The 22,406-nt window shown below is 45.3% G+C and overlaps 1 protein-coding gene across 3 annotated transcripts in view; it reads right to left on the bottom strand.

Annotated features, from left to right (window-relative positions):
- PDLIM2 (PDZ and LIM domain 2) overlaps positions 1-22,406 on the bottom strand; it is a 135,762-nt gene that overhangs the window by 98,987 nt on the left and 14,369 nt on the right. For 2 of the 3 annotated variants that reach the window (XR_009156505.1, XM_058194771.1), the window contains exons 2-3: positions 10,739-10,874; positions 1,603-1,754 (exon numbers count right to left, since the gene is read on the bottom strand). Coding sequence is in view for 2 of the 3 variants with exons in the window: in XM_058194771.1 (XP_058050754.1) it covers positions 1,603-1,754; positions 10,739-10,831 (245 nt within the window). In the remaining variant the exon portion in view is untranslated. Of the gene's footprint in view, positions 1-1,602; positions 1,755-10,738; positions 10,875-12,983; positions 13,082-22,406 lie in introns of those variants that run through there. The other variant, XM_058194772.1, reaches the window with a different exon arrangement.

Here is a 22,406-nt window from a genome sequence, read left to right as displayed (position 1 = left end):
CTCACTTAATTTCCCAATCTAGCCTCCACCTTCGAGATTCCTTGGTGTCTCTCATCCGAGAACTAATCAAGCCTGATAGCTCAGTTTCCAAGCCCAGAAAACTTCCGTGAAGTTCTGAAGCCTGCCGAGGCTTGCCTTCCATTCGCTGGATTTCAACCCCAGCAATGGGAACGCCAGCAATGGGATCCCAAGCCAAGTTCGTTTTCCATTGAAAGTGGCTGATCCATCAGCTTATAGTGACCAGATGTCCCGCTTTTGGCAGGACAGTCCCGCTTTTTAATAATTTGTCCCGCATCCTGCGGCAATTCCAAAAAGTCCTGATTTTTTTTTGTTTCACTCCCATTCTGAAAATGGGAGGCGGCAACACAAGAGGAGGAGGCGGAGAAGGGGGAGTGGCGGAGAAGGGGGCGCGAGAGGGAGGAGAGACGCCGCTTGACTTCACCCGAGAGGAAGAGAAGAGCGGAGATGAGAGCCGAGCCTGCCTGGAAGAGCAGAGAAGCAGCAGCCGCTCCTCCTCCTTCAGGCAGGTGGCAAGACTCAGCGCGCATGTGCAGCCCCCCCTTTCCCCCCCCATCAATGGTGTCCCGCTTTGCCATCGCTGAAATCTGGTCACTTTAAGCACGCTATAATGTCATATTGCACAAAGGATCCCTCTAAGATTGGAGTTGCTCCTAACGTTGCCAGTGGGAAAGAGAACCTGAGCAGAAAGCTACTGGGTAGGTGATTTAGTATTATTTTATTTTTATTTATTTATTTAATCACATTTATATACCGCCCTATCTCCCAGAGGACTCAGGGCGGTTTACAGCCTAATAAAAACATACATATAAATACAGAATAAAACACCAATTTAAAAAACTTATTAAATAAGGCCGAATGTTAAAAATTGCAATAAAAAATAATAAAACCCCATTAAAACCAAATTAAGATTTAAAATTCTAGTCCAGTCCTGCGCAAATAAATAGATGTGTCTTAAGCTCGCGGCGAAAGGTTCGAAGGTCGGAAAGTTGACGAAGACCTGGGGGAAGTTCGTTCCAGAGGGTGGGAGCCCCCACAGAAAAGGCTCTCCCTCTGGGCGTCGCCAGTCGGCACTGCCTGGCTGACGGCACCCTAAGGAGTCCCTCCCTGTGAGAGCGCACGGGTCGGTGGGAGGCAATCGGTGGCAGCAGACGGTCCCGTAGATAGCCCGGCCCTATGCCATGGAGCACTTTGAAGATAGTTACCAAAACCTTGAAGCGCACCCGAAAGGCCACAGGTAGCCAGTGCAGTCTGCGCAGGAGAGGTGTCACATGGGAGCCACAAGGGGCTCCCTCTATCACCCGCGCAGCCGCATTCTGGACTAACTGGAGCCTCCGGGTGCTCCTCAAGGGAAGCCCCATGTAGAGAGCATTGCAGTAATCCAGACGAGATGTCACGAGAGCATGAGTGACCGTGCATAGGGCATCCCGGTCTAGGAAGGGGTGCAACTGGCGGATCAGGCGAACCTGGTAAAAAGCTCTCCTGGAGACGGCTGTCAAATGGTCTTCGAAAGACAGCCGTCCATCCAGGACGCCCAAGTTGCGCACCCTCTCCATTGGGGCCTTTCACTTCTAATAAACTCACCTGTCCACTTGCAATTGCAGCCTCCCGGGGCTCTGCTTTATTTTGTTCTGTGCCTCCACGTTCAGCATCTCAGAAGTATTCTCCCCATTGATGGAAATTATGACATCTCCAGGTCGAAGGTCAGCTAGGGCTGCTTTGCCGTGCTCCGTCACCTGCGTGTAGCACAAAGCAAAGGCGGCTGCAATTGAAATGCGTTTGTTGGAAAATACGTTCCTATTTCCCTTAACCGTATCAAAGGCAGAATGTAAGGACGATATCATGTTTTCCAATAGCCCGGTGTTTCTCAATCTTAGCAACTTTACGACATCATCATCATCATCATCATCATCATCATCATCATCATCATCATCATCATCATCATCATCATTATTATTATTATTATTATTATTATTATTATTATTATTTTATTATTATTTATTAGATTTTTATACCGCCCTTCTCCCGAAGGACTCAGGGCGGTGTACAGCCAGAAATAAAAACAGTAACAAATACAATTCAAAATAAACAGTTAAAAAACTTATTATACAATTGGGCAAAAATCTAAAACATATTAAAAATTTAAAACCCATTAAAATACATCCAAAAAATTAAAATTTAGAATTTAAAATGTAAGCCAACCCCGCGCGAGTAAATAAATACGTCTTCAGCTTGCGGCGAAAGGTCCGAAGGTCAGGCAATTGGCGCAAGCCAGGGGAAAGTTCGTTCCAGAGAGTAGGAGCCCCCACAGAGAAGGCTCTTCCCCTGGGTGCCGCCAGCCGACATTGCTTGGCGGACGGCACCCTAAGGAGTCGTGTGGACTAAAGACATGTGGACTTTTAACTCCCAGAATTCCCCAGCCAGCTTGCTTTTGCTGGCTGGGGAATTCTGGGAATCAAAATCCACACGTTTTAAAGTTATTAAAGTTGACAATTATTATTATTATAACCAAGGGAAACAGAAAATTCACACTTCTTCTTTAACCAAATATATATATTTTTTATTTGCATTTATATCTTGCCCTTCTCCGAAGACTCAGGGCGGCTTACACTATGTTAGCAATAGTCTTCATTCTATTTGTATATTTATATACAAAGTCAACTTATTGCCCCCAACAATCTGGGTCCTCATTTTACCTACCTTATAAAGGATGGAAGGCTGAGTCAACCTTGGGCCTGGTGGGACTAGAACCTGCAGTAATTGCAGGCAGCTGCTGTTAATAACAGACTGCATTAGCAGCCTGAGCCACAGAGGCCCATGTCCATCTCCAGTATCCAAAACAAGGATATCTTTCCTCTAGTATCCAGACAAGGATCTGTACTAAGTATTTCTCAGGATAAATTAGTAGTATGGGCTAAATTAACTCCTTCAAGAGTCTGTCAATGAGGACTCAATCATCCAAGACTCAATCATCCAATCTTGTTAACAAAGATTGGTCCAGTTGCCATAAATCAACTTTTATAATATAATATAATATAACAACAGAGTTGGAAGAGACCTTGGAGGCCCCTTGAACATATTAATGGCTTTGCATCATTATGTTTAATTATAAATGCTGATTCTTTCCAAAAGCATCTAGAACTAAACTAAACCTAATTTTGCGAAGCTTCTTCTCTGGTAACATTGTATTGCTAACTAGGGCATACAAAACCTTTGCCAGACCAATTCTTGAATACAGCTCATCTGCATGGAATCCAAACTGTATATCGGAGCTTAATACGATTGAGTGGGTCCAGAGGTACTTCACAAGAAGAGTCCTCCACTCCTCTACTCACAATAGAATCCCTTATGCCACCAGACTTGAAATTTTGGCCTTGAACAATTTGGGACTGCGCCGCCTGCGGTATGATCCAAGCACAGTACACAAAGTTATCTTCTACAACGTCTTGCCTGTCAACGACCTCTTCAGCTTCAGCCTCAATAATACTTGGGCAATCAATAAATACAAACTCAAGGTAAACCGCTCCAAATTTGATTGCAGAAAATATGACTTCAGCAACAGAGTGGTCAACGCCTGGAATGCTCTACCCGAGTCCATTGTTACATCCTCAAACCTTCACAGCTTCAACCTTAAACTGTCTACCGTGCACCTCACCCCATTCCTAAGAGGTCCATAAAGGGGGCGTGCTTAAGCGCACCAGCGTGCCTACCATCCCTGTCCTACTGTCCCCATTTATTTGTATTCATTTCTTTCGTTCATATCCATGTTTATATTTATATCTGCTATCTTGTACATGTTTGACAAACTAATAAATACAAAATAAATTTGCAAAGCATAAAACAAGAGCTTCTTTTGAAGAACTACTTATTCCTCCTGGCAACATGCATTTCCCCCCTCCCCATGTACCATATTTTCCAGAGTATAAGACGCAGCTTTTTCCTCCCTAAAAGGGAGTGAAAATTTGGGTGCGTCTTATTCACGGAATGTAACCCCACCCACCCACTGGCTTCCACCCATTTGGCCTCTGCCTCCCAGCAATTTACCTCCTTGCAGCAAGCAGCAAGAAGAAACAGCCCATTTCAGCTTTAGCACAGCCTAATTAGCACAAGCTGATTGTTCCTCCCGACTCTCAGCTGTTTCAGGTTGCAGGGATTGCCTTGGCCTATTGCTGTGCGGACCTCTGCTGCTTGCTGCAAGGAGGTAAATTGCTGGGAGCAGATTTTTTTTTCTTGTGCTAATCAAGCTAGGCTGAAAGCGGAAATGAAAGCAAAGCTGGGTGTTTGGTGCAACAAGGCAAAATTTCTGGGAGGCAGATTTCTTTTTCTTGTTTTCTTCACCCAAAAAAGTAGGTGCATCTTATAGAATAGAATAGAATTTTTATTGGCCAAGTGTGATTGGACACACAAGGAATTTGTCTTGGTGCATATGCTCTCAGTGTACATAAAAGAAAAGATACATTCATCAAGGTACAACATTTACAACACAATTGATGGTCAATATATCTATATAAATCATAAGGATTGCCAGCAACCAAGTTACAGTCATACAGTCATAAGTGGAAAGAGATTGATGATGGGAACTATGAGAAGATTAATAGTAGTGCAGATTTAGTAAATAGTTTGACAGTGTTGAGGGAATTATTTGTTTAGCAGAGTGATGGCCTTTGGGAAAAAACTGTTCTTGTGTCTAGTTGTTCTGTTGTGCAGTGCTCTATAGCGTCGTTTTGAGGGTAGAAGTTGAAACAGTTTATGTCCAGGATGTGAGGGATCTGTAAATATTTTCATGGCCCTCTTCTTGATTCGTGCAGTATACAGGTCCTCAATGGAAGGCAGGTTGGTAGCAATTATTTTTTCTGCAGTTCTAATGATCCTCTGAAGTCTGTGTCTTTCTTGTTGGGTTGCAGAACCGAACCAGACAGTTCGGTTCAGATAGCCCGGAGCGTCTTATACTCTGAAAAATATGGTAAGTTTTTCTCTTCTACATTCCCCAGCAACGTAAGGAGAAACTAGCAGGCCATGCATTCATATCTGGAACCGAGAATGTGGTGCCCATATGTGCATGGCCTCTGGCTTGAAATTCTGTGAGCTGTAGCACATCAAGAAGAGACTAGACTGGGCTTCACACAAAGCTACTCTGTTCCTTAATACAGAGTCGGAGATCAGCCTTCAAGCCAGAAAGGGAAAAATTTAATCGCCAGGTTGAGTGGCCTGGGGTGAGTCAGACCTAACTCACTTGAACCTCTGACTGACCATCTCCACACACAAAGAGCATTTTGGAGACGACAGCGAGCAGGAAATACAAAAGATTTGTGTTTTTTTAAAAAAAGTGCGGTCTCCTCTCTCTCTTTGCTGGTTTTCTAGACGAATACTTGTGTAAGCAGAAGCAGACTGCGCAAAACTGCTGGTTAAAACGCAGAGTTTTCGTCCTTCAAACAACTGTAATCTAAGGCACCCACAAGGGAAGGGAGGTGGCAGGAAAAACACAGTATCTCTTTTTTTTTATTGAAAAAGTTTTAACAAACAAAAATATTTTTCCCCCTTCCCCCCCCCCCCCCGTCCCACCCACAAAACCCCCTTCCCCCCTCCCTTCACCCTCCCCCGGGTCAATCACAAGGTATTGTTATACATAAACCAAACATAGAGTAAAATTTTCCCTTCTAATCCAATTAACCTCATCCAAATCTTTTCATTTCCTAACCCCCCCCATTATATAAAATAATACTTCCTAATTATTCAAAGGCAATCTGATATTTCTTAATCTGATATCTGTTTTGTAAATAATCAATCCATTTTTTCCATTCAATTAAATATCTTTCCTGCGTTATTGTCTTTTAAAAAGGCTGAGATTTTAGCCATCTCAGCCAAGTTAGTAACTTTCAATAACCATTCTTCTATTGTAGTGCTACAATATCTCAAATCACTCCAGGCATGTAAAGAAGCCCTTAGCATCCCTAGAAGAAAAATGAAGAGACGACAACCAACCGATTTAGAAATATTTTTTTTTTTTTTAATACTGCCTTTAATTTACAAACTCAAGGAAGGGGGCAGAAAGAATTAGCTTGAGGAATGAGAGAGAATCACGTCCAAGAAAATGGTCAGATAAAGGAAACCTGAGTCTGGGCCAGAACTGCAACCCAAGGAAGCATCTCAGATAAAACCCTCCCTAGTTCTCACAAAGATAGGTGGGGGGAGGCACATTCAGACTTATAAGATTCCATTACTTTTCCTTATAATAAAAGTAGCACTAGCAGGCAAGGTCTGGTCTTCTTTGAACAGCTGACAAACCAAAGCAGCAGTGAGAGAGTATGTTGTGTCTTGCCCGCTCTCACCGCAGCCGGGGCCTTCTTATCTGCTCCCAAACACGGAGGAATGTATGCCTCCCGGCCCCAGTCCTGGCTCCATGCCCAGACAAGCTGAAGAGGAGGGGGCACCTCCCGGTCCCAGCCCTGGCTCCATGCCCAAGCAGGCTGCAGAGGAGGGAGCACCCCCCGGCCCCAGCCCTGGCTCCATGCCCAGGCAAACGGAGCAGCTAGACCCCTCCCCCTCCTCCACAGCATGTGAGCCTGAGGAAAGTTTATTTCCAACAGCTGCTGATTGGAGTGACCCTCACATCAGAAGACTGGATAGGCGGAGGCAACAGAAGGAAGGGAGGGGCAGGCCTTAATGAGTGCTGAGTCATGGAGCCACACCCCATGGCCTATATAAAGGATCTGCTTTCTGGCAGTCTCTGAGTCAGGCAAAGTCGAACTTATCTTGCTGAAGTCACATACTGGTCTCCTGCCTGCTCTGAGGACTTTGCTAGGACTTTGGGCAGAGCTGCAGAGGCAAGCCTGATTCGGATTTTCCTGACCCGGCCGTCAGCGGAGGAGTGGGACACGACAGAGTACCCCAGACGGATGTTGACTTGGAATTTAACTTTACTTCAACATCTTCCGCCATTAGTTTCTAGGCATTACTGTTTTCTGAACTCCCTATATCAGGGGTCTCCAACCTTGGTCCCTTTAAGACTTGTGGACTTCAACTCCCAGAGTTCCTCAGCCAGCTTTGTCCACAAGTCCACAAGTCTTAAAGGGACCAAGGTTGGAGACCCCTGCCCTATATGTTTATATTTAAACAGAAATGCTGTAAATGAGTCTCTATTTCCCCTCTGCCCGTGATGGCGAACCACAGGTGGCACGCAGCACCCTCTCTGTGGGCACACAAGCCGTTGCCCCAGTTCAGCTCTGCCGTGCATGCGCGCATGCTTCCCACTGGGCAGCTGGTCGTCAGGTCTCTGCCACATATGTGCGGGGGGACGGGGCACATGCAGGGGGCACAAACGCATATGCGGGGATGGGGCGCGTGTGCAGGGCCTGCACCTGCATTGCATTTGTGGGGGGGGAGTTGGGTGCACATGCATGCATTTATACATACACACATGCTGTCATGTCCCACTCCCACTCCGACGAACGAGTCAAGGAAGTCCGTAACAAACTCGGCAACGAAACCTTTGCAGCTTGCCAAGTTCCTTCGAGGTTTATCAGGGCAGGCAGGAGTCCAAGTTGTGACTTCAGCGATAGAGTCGGATATCAGCAAACTAGATGAGACTTTGCTTGACTCAAGGTTGGAATGCCAAAAGCAGGTCCTTTATATAGGCTGTGGGCTGTGGCTCCATGACTCAGCATTTATCCAGGCCTGCCCTACCCCTCCTTCTGCTGGCGTCGCCTCTCAGATCTCCGGAAGTGAGGGTCCTCCCACACTAAATTGTCTTCAGCTGGATCTGCTGTCAGCTTCTGGGAAAGGGAGGGGTCAGAGGGAGTAGGGCCGAGTGATTCCAGCACCTGGCTGGCTTCCTGCTCTGAAGGCTAAGCCAAAGAAACACTCGCTGTATGAGTGAGGTTTATCGGGCTTGTCCTTTCACTCCTGGAGTCCTCTCCGGGCATGGGGCCAGGGCCAGGGGCTGGAGGCATGACAGGCCGTTCATCTTCATTATCAGACTCGGAGTCTGATAAAAGGCCCGGTTGGAGATGGGAGGGGCCCGGCTGAAGAGAGGAGGGAGGACGAGTCACAACACATGCGCTTTGGGCACTCAGTCCAGAGCAGCCATCACTGCCCTATGCTCTACCAAGCAAGTTCATGATACATGAGTAGAACGAGTAGTATTGCCAGAGATAAGGGAGGTTTAGAACTCCAAGAAAGATATTTGAGAGTGCAGTATTGCCTACTATGCAGTGGTGGGTTGCCCCTGGTTTCAACCGGTTCTTGCGAACCGGTAGTAAAACCGGGGGTAGGCTCCACCCACCGACCCTGGAAGCTTCTGCGCAGGCGCAGAAGCAAGCAAGTGTGCACAAGTGAAGCAATCCCGTGCATGCAATCCCATTGCAAACTGGTAGTAAAGGTAAGTAGAACCCCCCCTGTTACTATGTGTCTTTCTTCTTTCCTGAGAAAGCACAGGAGCAGAAAGGAAGGAAGGAAGGAAGAAGCCAGCCAATCAACAAGGGGAAGAGTTTTGCAAACAATAAAAAGTTAAAAAGGTAAAGGTTTCCCCGCACATGTGTGCTAGCTCTAGGGGGCAGTGCCCATCTCTATTTCAAAGCCGAAGAGCCAGCGCTGTCCAAAGACGTCTCCGTGGTCATGTGGCCGGCATGACTAAATGCCAAAGGCGCACGGAAAGCTGTTCCCTTCCCACCAAAGGTGGTCCCTATTTTTCTACTTGCCTTTTTTACGTGCTTTCGAACTGCTAGGTCGGCAGAAGCTGGGACAAGGAATGGGAGCTCACCCCATTACGCAGTGCTAGGGATTTGAACTGCTGAACTGCCGACCTTTCAATTGACAAGCTCAGCCAGTATGCCCGAAGTTCTTCAGTATTAGTAGACCAACTAAGGCAGCATATCTACTCTATGGTCCTTCCTCAGTCTTGCTTTGGGGTTGATCAAGAGAGCGTCAAGCAAGACTGAGAAACAAATGCGTGCCCAGCCTCACTTTGAGGCCATTCCAGAAGTGGACTTCTCGTTTAAAGGACGATGAACAGGATCTGTTCTTTCTATTAGCCTGAAAGGTCGCACTTGGCTCAACGCCCAGCTGAATAGACCTCTCTGACAAGTCTTTGGCCCAACCAAATTTGGAATCCCTGGAGACGCAAGAAATGTACAGCATTCCAGGATGTCCTGCACAAATCCCACAAACATTCAGTGCAGGAACTGCCAAGCCAGTCAAGCTCTTCTCGTTCACTTCTCCGTAGGAAATTCCATTCGGAGCTCCTAGCAAAAGAATGTTGTTGGTTGGAGAGAATATGACAGCCTTGTCTTGGGATGAAGGCTCGTTACAGCTTCCAGCTATGATTTCAACCAAAATCTAATAGGTCAGTGGGTAACAACAGCACAACATTTGCACTCACCAGTGAGGGAGTTACTTTATTTTTTGCTTTAAAAAATACACGTTTGGTTTACATATCATAATCATTCATAATGCAATGTATTTAGTTCGGACTTAATATGTTGTGTAGATCCGGCCATTAATAGTTGGAAATTGTGGCTTCTAGTTATAGCATAGTTGGCGGAGTTTGCAAACCACCATTCCATGGCTTAAGCTGATGTGTGAACCGGGGGTGGGCTGCTATTGGTTCGCCCAGGTTTGGGGGGACCCATAACTGACGTCATGGTCAGTTTCCCAGCCATCACAATTGTACGGCTGGCTGGGGGATCCTGGAAGTTGAAGGCCATATTTCTTAAAGCTGCCAAGGTGGAGAAACTCAGGGCTGGAGATAAGAATTATCTTATGGCAGGAAACAAAAGGGAGTTAGATTGCTACGGCTGGGTAGAAAGCTTCTTACTTTCTTTCAATCTGGGATAAGTCATACAAAGGGAACCGGGGGTGGGGGAGGCAGCAGATATGGAAGATATGAATTTTCAAACAAAAGTGCATCAAGTTTAGGAATGACTCAGTGCCTGGTGTGAACCCAGAAAATGGGTTAATTAAGTTACGGGGCCAGAATTTCCCCACAAACGATATTTCTCAGAGTTCAAAAGCTAGAATTGTTTCCATAATAGGGATGGCCAGCAGGAGAAGTGTACGGACCCTGATCAGATTCCTAATGAACATTAGAATTCCATGTGTGTTCCAAAGTTACATACTCAGACCTTTAGAACTAGGGGTTGGCTCCTGGGGGTTTAAGCGAACCTCTAGCCAAGGATCACCGGGGTTCGGCGAATCCCCAAATGCCACCCCTGGCTGGCCATGCCCACCCCCACCCACACCCTCCCAGGAATCTCCACGTGGCCCATTCATCATTCCAAGTAAGTGCAGGGACTGCGCAGAGAGTTTGGGAGGGCAAAAAATGGGCCTACTGGAAGTTCCAGAAGTCCGGAAACAGGCCTGTTTCTGGCCTCCGGAGCCGGATTAAGCAGTTTTCGCCCTCCTGGAGGCTCGAGAAAAGCCTCTAAAGTCTGGGGAGGGCAAAAAACACCCCCACTGCTGTGGTGCAGGTGGTTGGCTAGTCCAGGGGTCTCCAACCTTGGTCCCTTTAAGACTTGTGGACTTCAACTCCCAGAGCTGGCTGAGGGACTCTGGGAGTTGAAGTCCACAAGTCTTAAAGGGACCAAGGTTGGAGACCCCTAAACTAGGCCATGCCCACCATGACCACACCCACCCAGCAACGGGGCAGTGAACCAGTTGCTAAAGGATCTGAAACCCTAGTTTCAACCCTAGTTAGGACGTTAACTGTAGTAGTCGGTCTGCTTACCTTGGATACGATGATGGGTTTTCTGAAATCTCGTCCTCCCGTAATCCGGAACCCCCAGGGAGCTGGGCCTGTCAGATTCACGCTCACTGACATGGCAACTCCGCTAGAGGCAAGGTGACCACAGCACCCTGCAGACCTGAAGGAAGAAAGGAAGACACAAGAATTGAAGGCAGGAAAATATTTCTATGAAAAGCATGCGATAAAACAGGCGTGTCAAACTTAATTTCATTTGAGGGCCACATCAGGGCTGTGGTTAACCTCAGGAGGGGGGCTGGCTGACTGGGTGAGTGTGGCCAACTGGGTGGGCGTGGCCATCTTGATGCCTGTCATTGGGCGTGACTGACTGGATGGGCGTGTTGTGGTCCGCCAGCAGCCTGTGGAGCTAGCAGCGGCGTCGGACAGCGATGAGGCTGAGGAAGAACATGGGCCAATCCTGGAGGCTGGGGAAGGCCCAGATGAGGGCTCTGCATTGGAGGCTGAGGTGGGGCCAGGGCCATCTGGGAGTGAGGTGCAGACTTCGGAGCCTCCAGAGGCTGACAGTAGTGAGGCAGAGGAACAGGAGGAGCCTGTTCCTAATGCACGCATGAGAAGAGTTGCCAGAAGGCAAGAGCAACTCAAGCAAAGAGGACGACTCGGGAGTAGGGCCAAGAGATGATTGGCCCCTCCCATAAGGCTTAAAAGACTAGCAACTGCGTTTGGGCTCTTTGCCGGAAAACAACGTTGATAGCTTTGTCTTGTTGCATTTGTTTCGTATCGGTGTCTTCTGAACTTTTGCCAAGAAAGGCCTTTGGCAGTTTACCTAATTGGACCAAGGTTGGTGATAGGACTGAGGAATTTGTGTTGGGAGGAATTTGTTTTAATTTAGTTGAACTATGCTGAGAATAAGTTAATTCTCAGCTGTTCTAATAAAGTTTGTTTGTTTTTACACTGACTGAGTTTCCTACTACCTACTGGGGCCTGGGTCACAACAAAAGCCGCATTTGGTAAACTGAGTCGAAGCGATGCGGCACGGCCCTTTACATTTTCCAGGACAGCCCCATGGGCCGCATCCAACTACATCGCAGGCTGGATCTGGCCCCTCGGGCGTGGACTTTGACACCCTTGCAATAAAAGGAACGGTCAATCATGAGAGATGGCTAGGGAAGATTCAGGCATATTTATGCCAAAGGAATTCCTTTTTTCCATATGTACAATATGGTAGCGTCTATTGGAGTCGGGAAACCATGCCCCCCCCCTCCACATTACATTTTCTCCAAAATCAAAAGACACCAGAAAGAAGCAGCAGAAGTTTTATTGACAGACGTTACAGATTGCTACAGCTAGCTTCTAATTCAGTTATACGTCTCACGAGATCAAAGCCGCCGCAGAGCGAACCAACTGAGCCAAGAGCACCCACCAAAAAAAATGGATCCAGTTTGCAAGTCGGATGAACAAGCTAACCAGAACACAAAAGAAGTTCCGATCAGATCCATTCTCCCTGCCAGTTCGTTATCAAATATTGGAAAAATGCTTTGCAAAAGAAACCTCCATTCCGCTTAGAAATTCTTCGTTTTTCCCCCCCCAACCACCACAATTTTCTCTCCCGCGATACATTAACTCAATGAACAAAATACTAGTTCTGGTAAAAAGAAGGAAGCAACGGGCCAAGAGAATTGGAAGAATTACAGGCAAAGCTCTTTCCTTCCTTTAAAACGATCAGAAAATTGCTTTTTAATGTTTTTAACAACGCACCACAAAATTCTCCGTCCTCTGGAAGTATTAAAATTGTGGGATACAACATATTTTCTGGTGGGGATGATGCGTTCCAACAATTCAAGAAGAACTTTTCCCCACTCTTCCTCCCCGCCAAAAAAAAGGAAGAAAGAAAAAAAAAGGATATCCTTCAGCTGTTTTTTTCCTCCAAAAACAAAACAAAACAAAAAACCATTGAGACAAGCTTTTTCGAAAGCGTTCTCTAGCCCCTTTACACCAGGGGTCTCCAACCTTGGCAACTTTAAGACTTGTGGACTTCAACTTCCAGAATTCTGTGAGTTGAAGTCCACAAGTCTTAAAGTTGCCAAGGTTGGAGACCCCTGCTTTACACAATAAAACAAATCCAATCTTCGCCATCATGAAATTCTGCATTTCCTCACAAGGACCGAACCCCTAAATCTCATTCAGTCACATTCTGCAGACCCCAAATCCCAGTCTTATCTTTACAATTGCCCCCCCCCACAATACCAAGAACCACAGGTAATTCAAGTACCTTTTGAGTATGTTGTGGAGCCTGGCTACCGTCTTGCGTAGCCTCCTTAAAGTGCCTTTAAAAGGAAACCTAGGAAATGAGTTTTATTCTATTGAGCCATATGGCGTGTCAAACATTTGCCTTCCTGTCACAGATTTGCATTTGCCAATCAACGAGGGCTGCAAGTTCCTTTTTTTATTTGCTAGCCACAATCACCCAACCAGGAAACAAGCTCAGTGCAAAAAGCAACCCCTAATCCAGTGGCTCAGGGGCTAGGACGTTGAGTTTGTCAATTGAAAGGTCGGCAGCTCAGCGGTTTGAATCCCTAGTGCTGCGGTGTAATGGGGTGAGCTCCCGTTCCTTGTCCCAGCTTCTGCCAACCTAGCAGTTTCGAAAGCACGTAAAAATGCAAGTAGAAAAAATAGGGACCCACCTTTGGTGGGAAGGTAACAGTGTTCCATGCGCCCTTGGCTTTGAGTCATGCTGGCCACATGACCACGGAGACGTCTTCCGACAGCGCTGGGTCTTTGGCTTTGAAACGGAGATGAGCACCGCCCCCTAGAGTCGGCAACGACTAGCATGTATGTGCGAGGGGAACCTTTACCTTTACCTTTAATCCAGTGGTAAATTTCTTTGCTGACGGTTCTGCGGGCGTGGCTTGGTGGGCGTGGCTTGGTGGGGGGTCATGTGACTGAGTGGGCGTGGCTATATGACTGGGGGATCAAAAGACAGAAACTCGCTAACAATGTCCTGCTAAACAAATAATTCCCTCAACACTGTCAAACTATTTACTAAATCTGCACCACTATTAATCTTCTCATCGTTCCCATCACCAATCTCTTTCCACTTATGACTGTAACTTTGTTGATTCTATCCTTACGATTTATACTGATATTGTCGCCTGATTGCTTATTTGTAGCCTATGACTATCATTAAGTGTTGTATCATTAAGTGTTAAATTTATACCCTATGACTATCATTAAGTGTTGTAAGTGTTGTACCTTGTAGAAGGTATCTTTTCTTTTATGTACACTGAGAGCATATGCATCAAAGGCAAATTCCTTGTGTGTCCAATCACACTTGGGCAATAAAAATTCTATTCTATTCTATTCTATTCTGGAGCAGGGTTAGACTAGATGATCTCCAGGTCCCTTCCAGCCCTGGATTATCCTCTGAAGCTGCATCTAGTGCCAGGTTTGTAGTCCTTCCTTCCTCACCTTTTTCCTCCCTCCCCCCCTTTCTTCCTTCCTTCCTTCCTTCCTTCCTTCCTTCCTTCCTTCCTTCCTTCCTTCCTTTTTCCTTTCTTTCTTTCTTTCTCTTTCTTTCTGTCTGTCTTTCTCTTTCTTTTTCTTTCTCTCTCTCTCTCAAACAAACAAACCCCCAACCCCCCCCCCCAGTTTTTGCCTTAAAAAATGCTTTTAAAAGTTAAAAAAAAGCCTCTGACAATCAGGCACCTCAGCCGGGATCGTCAGAGCCTTGTTTTAACCCTTTAAAAACATTTTTTTTTTACCAACCTCTTCAGCAGAAGAGGTTGTTTAAAAAAATGCTTTTAAAAGTAAAAAAAAGAGGCTCTGATGATCGCGTGGCTCAGCTGGACATGGGGGGGGGGCAGGGATTTTTGCTACCGGTTCTCTGGGCCAGGGGTCTCCAACCTTGGCTACTTTAGGACTGGCGGACTTCAACTCCCAGAATTCCCCAACCAGCAAAGCAAAGCTGGGTGGGAAATTCTGGGAGTTGATGTCTGCCAGGCTTAAAGTAGCCAAGGTTGGAGACCCCTGCTCTGAACCACCCCTGCCCTAATCAGATAAAAAAAATACCCTTGGGACCACACCTTTGTGATGTGGGCTGTCCAGTTTGCACCGTATCTCACTGGTCCCCGACATACAGGGGCCTGAAAGCAAAGTTGGGAGCTATTTTGGAAAGGTACCAAGTCAAGACCTATCCTTGATTTGGAGAAGTTAGCAGGTCCAGAATATCTCATTTGGGAACTCTGAAGCCTTATCCAGCCATGGACCAACCTCAGATTTCCTAAACGTGAGATCGCCTGGATAACATTGCGCTCCTAGAATGCTGGAAAGCAAAACTTTTGAGAGTTCTGGAAACTTTTCTCCCCAAAGTTGGGGAAGGCCGATGTACATAACGTCTTTAGAGAAAGCGGTCGTAATTTTACAGATTGTGAAGCCTTGGTTCATTTTAATTAGGTTTACTAAATAAGCCACCTTGGCTAGCTACCTTGACGTGACATGCTGAATCATCGTAGCCAACCACATTTTGGTTTCACTCAGCCCGGAAGGTGGCTTATAGTTCAGTATGTCATGCAAATACAGAAAACTGGATTGACGTAAACCATGATTGAGTTAATCAAGAGAAAACGTATCATGTGGAGACAACCATTGAATTCACCCACTGTGCTAAGCCAGTTTGTTTTAACCATGATCTCAACAAAGCACAGAGGTCTAGGCCATACATAATGTTTGACTCCTATCCTGATTTACAAAACCGCAGTGATTGGGTTCATGCCACATACTGAAGCTAAAAACAACAACAAAAAACCTTTTGTAGCTTAGTGTAATATGTGAGCGTTGTCAATATTTCAGCCTAAAAAGCTTTGTAGGGTAGTGTCATTAAATATAACAGATTAACAGAGTTGGAAGGGACCTTGTAGGTCATCTAGTCCAACCCCCTGCCCAAGCAGACCCTACACCATTTTTGACAAATGGCAGTCCAGTCTTTTCTTGAAAGCTTCCAGTGATGAAGCTCCCACAACTTCCGAAGACAACTTCTGCTCCATGGGTTGATTGCTCTCACTGTCAGAAAATTTCTCCTTATTGCCAGGTTGAATCTCTCCTTGTTCAGTTTCCATCCATTATTCCTTGTCTGGCCTTCAGGTGCTTTGGAAAATAGCTTGACCCCCTTCCTCTCTATGGCAGCCCCTCAAATATTGGAAGACTGCTATCCTGTCTCCCCTGGTCCTTCTCTTCACTAGATTAGCCATGCCCAGTTCCTGCAACCCTTCTTCATACCTTTTAGCCTCCAGTCCCCTAATCATCAATATAACAACTGTGTACATTACAGCCTTATGACAGGTTTTGGTTTGAGCAAAGAGTCTCAATTTTGGCAACTTTTAAGATGTGTGGACTTCAATTCCCAGAATCCCCCAAGATGTGTGGACTTCAACTCCCAGAATACCCCAAAACAGCCATAACAGCCATGCAGACTGGAGCATTCTGGAAATCGAAGTCCACGCATCTTAAAGATGCCAAGGTTGAGAAACACTGTCTTGGAGGCACAGAAAACTTCTCCAACAATGAGTGACAAAATCTTAGCCAATATTTTTTTTTTCAACATACCATGTGAAGGTTTCATTGACCACATGAATAAGCAGCAGAGCATGCTATGATGGTTCACCCTGGAATTACATTTTTGGGTGGATTAAGGAATGACTACCACTCAGTGAACAATTCTTCTGAAATATAATAATGTTTAGCGAATGTGGTAGCTGTTCCGGTCTGCTTCTTTCTCTATATATTATATAGCTATAAACACAAATGATACTTCATTATTTCAAAAGGAAGTCTAAAGCCAAAAACAGCAACCACCATTGCCTAGCCTTTCTGAACTAGGGCAGACATGAGAGCAGTCTTCCAATATCTCAGGGGCTGCCATAAAGAAGAGGGAATCAAGCTATTCTCCAAAGCACCTGAGGGTAGAACAAGAAGCAATGGGTGGAAACTAAGCAAGGAGAGAAGCTGCTTAGAACTAAGGAGAAATTTCCTGACAGTAAGAATAGTTAATCAGTGGAACAACTTGCCTGCAGAAGTTGTGAATGCTCCAACACTGGACGTTTTTAAGAAGATGTTGGATAACCATTTGTCTGAAATGGTACAGGGTTTCCTGCCTGAGCAGGGGGTTGGACTAGAAGACCTCAAGGTCCCTTCCAACTCTGTTATTATGAAACTAGGAAACCTGCTAGGAGCAGCTGCCTTCCAAAGAGCAAGGTGAGATAAACCTGTAACTCTAGCTATGGTACTAGAACCCCACCCCTTCCTCTCCCATTGTCTGAATCAGGGGTCTCCAACCTTGGCAATCTTGCCAATCTTGATTGTAGAATCTTGATTGTAGAAAATATGACTTCAGTAACAGAGTTGTTAATGCCTGGAATGCACTACCTGACTCTGTGGCCTCTTCCCAAAATCCCCAAAGCTTTAACCAAAGACTATCTTCTATCGACTCACCCCATTCCTAAGAGGTCTGTAAGGGGCGTGCATAAGAGCACCAGCATGCCTACCGTTCCTGTCCTAATGTTCCCTTTGATTGTATCCAATTCGTATGGTTATTTCCTGCTTATACTTATATATACTGTTGTGTTTGACAAATAAATAAATAAAAAATAAATAAACTTTAAGACTAGTGGACGTCAACTCCCAGAATTCTGGGAGTTGACATCCACAATTTTTAAAGTTGCCAAGGTTGGAGACCCCTGGTTTGAATGATGGTAGTTATTATCTATGCTCTGCCTTGGGCAGGATCCTCTCCCTGATTCTTGAGCTACCAGGAGGTGGAGAATAACAGAGGCACGAAATGTTTAGGAAGATACCCGAGATAGGAAAACAGAGAAAGGAAAACTATGAGGGCTTCCTTCATTCCAATAATGTCAATCCTAATTGCTCAACCGAAATGAATAGCGGTGCGATCAGAAACACAATGGCTGCATAAACAGACACACCCACCCACCTACCCACCCACATCAAACAAAAGCAATTGCGACATCATCTTGGCTTGGTTCAAAGCTTTGGGCAATTGAAGACAGGCCCGTGTTGCATCCAACAAATCAAAGTTCATCCTTTGATATTTCTTTTTCTACAGAACTTCCCGCAACTAGACATGAACTGAACTCGTCTCTCCAAAACACTTTGCGTCCGAAGTCATAGACCAGTTCCTCCAACGCTACGATATCAAAGGAGTATACAGTGGAACATGAAAAAATGACTTGCAACCCCACCCTCGCACTTATGACGGTCAAGGGCATCCCAATGACCAAAATTCAGGTGCTTGGCAACTGAGAGGTATTTTACAGTAATTGCAGCACCCCCAGGTCATGTGATAGCCATTTGTGACTTTCCCAGCCAGCCTCCAACAATCAAAGTCAATGGGGGAGGAAGCTAGCTAACAAGTGCAGCGATTCACTTAACAAGCATAAAAATGACATACTTAGCAACGGACCTGATTAAGCCACAGAAATTCTGTTCCCAATTGTAGTCCTAAAGCGAGGACTATCCGTAAGCGTCACATATTTTTGAAATACAAAGAAGCCCTCACCAACACCCTCCCTCCATTTTGCCCCTTAGTAACATTCAGTGATGGGTTTCCAATATTCTTACCAGCGGTTCGCCCCCAAGCGAGCGCGCTCCCTTCGCGCCCGTGCCTTCCGCGGATGTGCCTGGCCTTGCACGCATGCGCTTTGCTCATGCGCCCGGCCTCAAAAATGCGCCTAAGTAGGATGGCATAGAGCCGGAACGGGTGGGCAGGTCCACCTGCGATCTTCGCTACCGGTTCGTCTGAACCGGTATGAACCGGCTGAATTCCATCTCTGGTAAAATTCACTGGGATTCCCAATATCCCAATAGTCAGGCAGGCTGACTAGGGTTGTGATCCGTCAGCAGCCTACGGAGCTAGCAACGGAGTCGGACAACGATGAGGCTGAAGTGAGGCCAGGGCCATCAGGAAGTGAGGTGTGGACTCCAGAGCCTCCAGAGACTGATAGTAGTGAGGCAGAGGAACAGGAGGAGCCTGTTCCTAATGCACGCATGAGAAGAGCTGCCAGAAGGCAAGAGCGGCTAAAACAAAGAGGATAACTCAGGAGTAGGGCCAAGAGATGATTGGCCCCTCCCATAAGGCTTAAAACAGACTGATGTTTGGGCTTTGCTTCATCTATGTCTTGCATTTATTTTTGTGACTTCTGAACGTTTGCCAAGAAAGGCCTTTGGCAGTTTGCCTAATTGGACCAAGGTTTGCGATAGGACTGAGGAATTTGTGTTGGGAGGAATTTGCTTTAATGAACTACACTGGGAATGAAGTAATTTTCAGCTCTTCAAATAAAGTTTGTTTGTTTTTTTCACGGACTGAGTTTCCTACTATCTATTTGGGCCTGGGTCACAACACTTAGGGGTGCAAAAAAGGGGTGAAATCTAAAAATTTTCCCTACCGGTTCTGTGGGCGTGGCTTAATTGGTGGGCGTATAAATAATAAAAATAATAAACAAAGTATAAAAAAACAATAAGAGGTACCAAAAACCAACTTTCACACTTTACACACACACAACACAACTGACTCACACACAATGTAAAAGCAGCTGCACTTCACACTTCACAGCTACAAAAAGCTCAAAAACCAACTTTCATACTTTACACACACACAACTCACACACACACACACAATGCCACATACAGCTTTCTGACATTTTGTGTGTTTGTGTAATTAGAGTGAAACACTACAGAAACACACCAAATCTCAGAAAGCTGCACAAATATTTTTTTTATTTTATTTATTTTATTTTATTTTATTTTATTTTATTTTATTTTATTTTATTTTATTTTATTTATTTTATTTTATTTTATTTTTTTATTTTATTTTATTATTTTATTTTATTTTATTTATTTTATTTTTTTATATTTTATATTTTATTTTATTTTATATTTTATTTATTATTTTATTTTATTTATTTTATTTTATTATTTTATTTTATTTTATTTTATTTTATTGTGGAATTCAAATCCCAGAGTTCCTCAGCCAGCAGAGCAGGAAGTCAAAGCAAGTTTTTTTTTTTCAGTAGCTGAAGAAAGCATGCCGTTGCCAGCCCGAAAGGAGCAGTAATTATAGGTAAGTGAGGAGGGGGCATTGGCTGGGCATGGGTGGGGGCTCTTGTAAGTGGGGGCTGTTAAAAAGTGAGTTTAAAAGCCTGTGAGGATCAGGAAACTCCTCTGGGATCCTCAGAGGAAGCTTTTAAAACCTCGTGTTTTATTTTCTTGTTTTTTCCCCCCTTCGGCTGAAGAGGTTTTTTTAAAAAAAACTTTTGAAGGATTTTGATGATCTCTGCTTAGCCCGTGATCATCAGAGGTTTTGGGTTTTTTTTTACTTTTAAAGGCATGTTTCAGCTGAAGAAAAACTTTTAAAAGTAAAAAAAAAAACCTCTGCTGATGGTACAGCTCAGCAGAGGCAGGGGGGCGGGACCAGGGATTTTTGCTACCAGTTCTCCGAACCAGCAGCTGCCATCGCTACCTAATCGGGCGAGCCGGTGCGAACAGGGAGCATTTCACCCCTGGTGCAAAATCATGTCTAAGGATACCCTCTCCCAAATTTCGGCTTCAAGACTGAATCAAAGGGTTGTCCACTCCCGTAGAAAATGATGCAGCAGGAATGGCACGGCAAAAAAAAAAAATGCATCCAAAAAGATTTCCGAGAACCAAGAACATCAGCAAAGAGCAAGAACTGTTAAACAGAAAACCAAGATGTTTCTTTAATTAAAAGACATTGAAAGGCACAATAATTACTGATTCTGGGAGGGGAAGTGAGGTCTCTATAGAGACATGTCAGCACCAGACAGTTGGTGCCCCAGGCCATCTCCTACGACTTCCCGCTCATCAGGAAGATATTTTGGGGGTGGGGGAGTGAGGGGCAGGGATGGAAAAGGAAGACAAAAGTTTAAGACTAGCACAGCGATTCCACAGCTACACACTTGGTTTCTACATTTGTTTCGCAGCTCCGTGTGAAAGATTTGCTGAGCTGCAACATTCTCCCAGAAGCACAGTCTACACACAGGGGTCTCCAACCTTGGCAACTTTAAGACTTGTGGACTTCAACTCCCAGAGTTCTAAAGGTTCAACTCCAGGGTGTAGAGCAGAAGTGTCCAAACTTGGCCACCGTAAGACCTATGGACATCGACTTCTAGAATTCTGGGGAATTCTGGGAGTTGAAGTCCACAAGTCTTAAAGTTGCCAAGGTTGGAGACCCTGCCCTACAGGGCTGACACCTTGCAGATCAAGCTACACCTAATCCATTTCATGGAAACAAGGAGAAAATCTGACTAGAAAAAGCCGGACCTTTGAAGTCCACCATCAATAGAGAGACTCTACACCAAGGGGTGTCCAAAAATGGCAATTGTTAAGACTTGTGGACTTCAATTCCCAGAATTCCCCAGAATTCTAGGAGTTGACGTCCATAGGCCTTATGGTGACCAAGTTTGGATACTTCTGCTCTACACCCTGGAGTTGAACCTTAGTGTCACAAAAGCGAAGTGGAAATTGGCAATTTCACCTTTATTTCTACAGGTAGTCTCCAGTGAGTTGTAATATTTTGACAACTAGGAACCACCAGCCGGAACGCCCTCCTCTTACTCACAGGTGAGTTGATTAGATGGAAATTAAGAACACTAACAGGCAGCGTGGTATGGAGGCTTTAAATGGAGAAAACCAGATGAACGGTTGCAGGAACTGGGTATGTCTAGTCTGATGAAAAGAAGGACTAGGGGAGACATGATAGCAGTCTTCCAATATCTCAGGGGTTGCCATAAAGAAGAGGGAGTCAAGCCATTCTCCAAAGCACCTGAGGGCAGGACAACAAGCAATGGGTGGAAACTGATCAAGGAGAGAAGCAACTTAGATCTAAGGAGAAATTTCCCGACAGTGAGAACATGAATCAATGAAACAATTTGCCTCCAGAAGTTGTAAATGCTCCAACACTGGAAGCTTTTAAGAAGACGTTGGATAGCCACTTGTCTGAAGTGGTGTAGGGTTTCCTGCCCAAGCAGGGGGTTGGACTAGAAGACCTCCAAGGTCCCTTCCAACTCTGTTATTCTATTCTAGATAAGAAAATATCCAGCATCCTTCAGATATGTGGGAGTTCCTGAATCTGACGGACAACAACCCTTTTCTAAGACAGGGTTGGTCTACAAGGTCCTGCAAGTTGCTTAGTTGTGGGTTGTTGAGGTGGTTGTTGTTTTTGGGAGAAAAGAGCAAGGTCCCCAAAGCTGTTTCCAGCTGCAGGATCTCTCCCGTAATGGCCAACCACAAATAAGTTTGACACAAAGACAGCCTTCAGGGGGGAATTTCCTGAAGCTACGTGTTTTCTGCCAGCAGGAAACTGTCCCCCACTCCAGCCAAGAATACAAACAACCTCTGTCTCTAATGGGAGGGGGGAGGGAGGAGAGAGGAATATCTCCCCCCCACCAAACCTGAGGGGGACAAAAATAGGAGGGCAAATGATGGACTTTTAGTCGCAACACAAAGTAGACCAGTGTTCTGTGGCCCCTAATTCCTTCCTCCAGGAGAAGACCAAGCATTGAGTTAAAGACTGCAAACTCAAGAGATGCACTTGATTGAAATGGTACAAACACAACTACAACAGCTTATTCCTTTAGAAGTGTCCAGTGTTGTCATAAGCAAGGGT

The sequence above is a fragment of the Ahaetulla prasina genome, chromosome 9, assembly GCF_028640845.1.
Source record: "Ahaetulla prasina isolate Xishuangbanna chromosome 9, ASM2864084v1, whole genome shotgun sequence".
Taxonomy (NCBI): Eukaryota; Metazoa; Chordata; class Lepidosauria; order Squamata; family Colubridae; genus Ahaetulla; species Ahaetulla prasina.
This window is presented reverse-complemented; position numbering and strand designations above follow the sequence as displayed.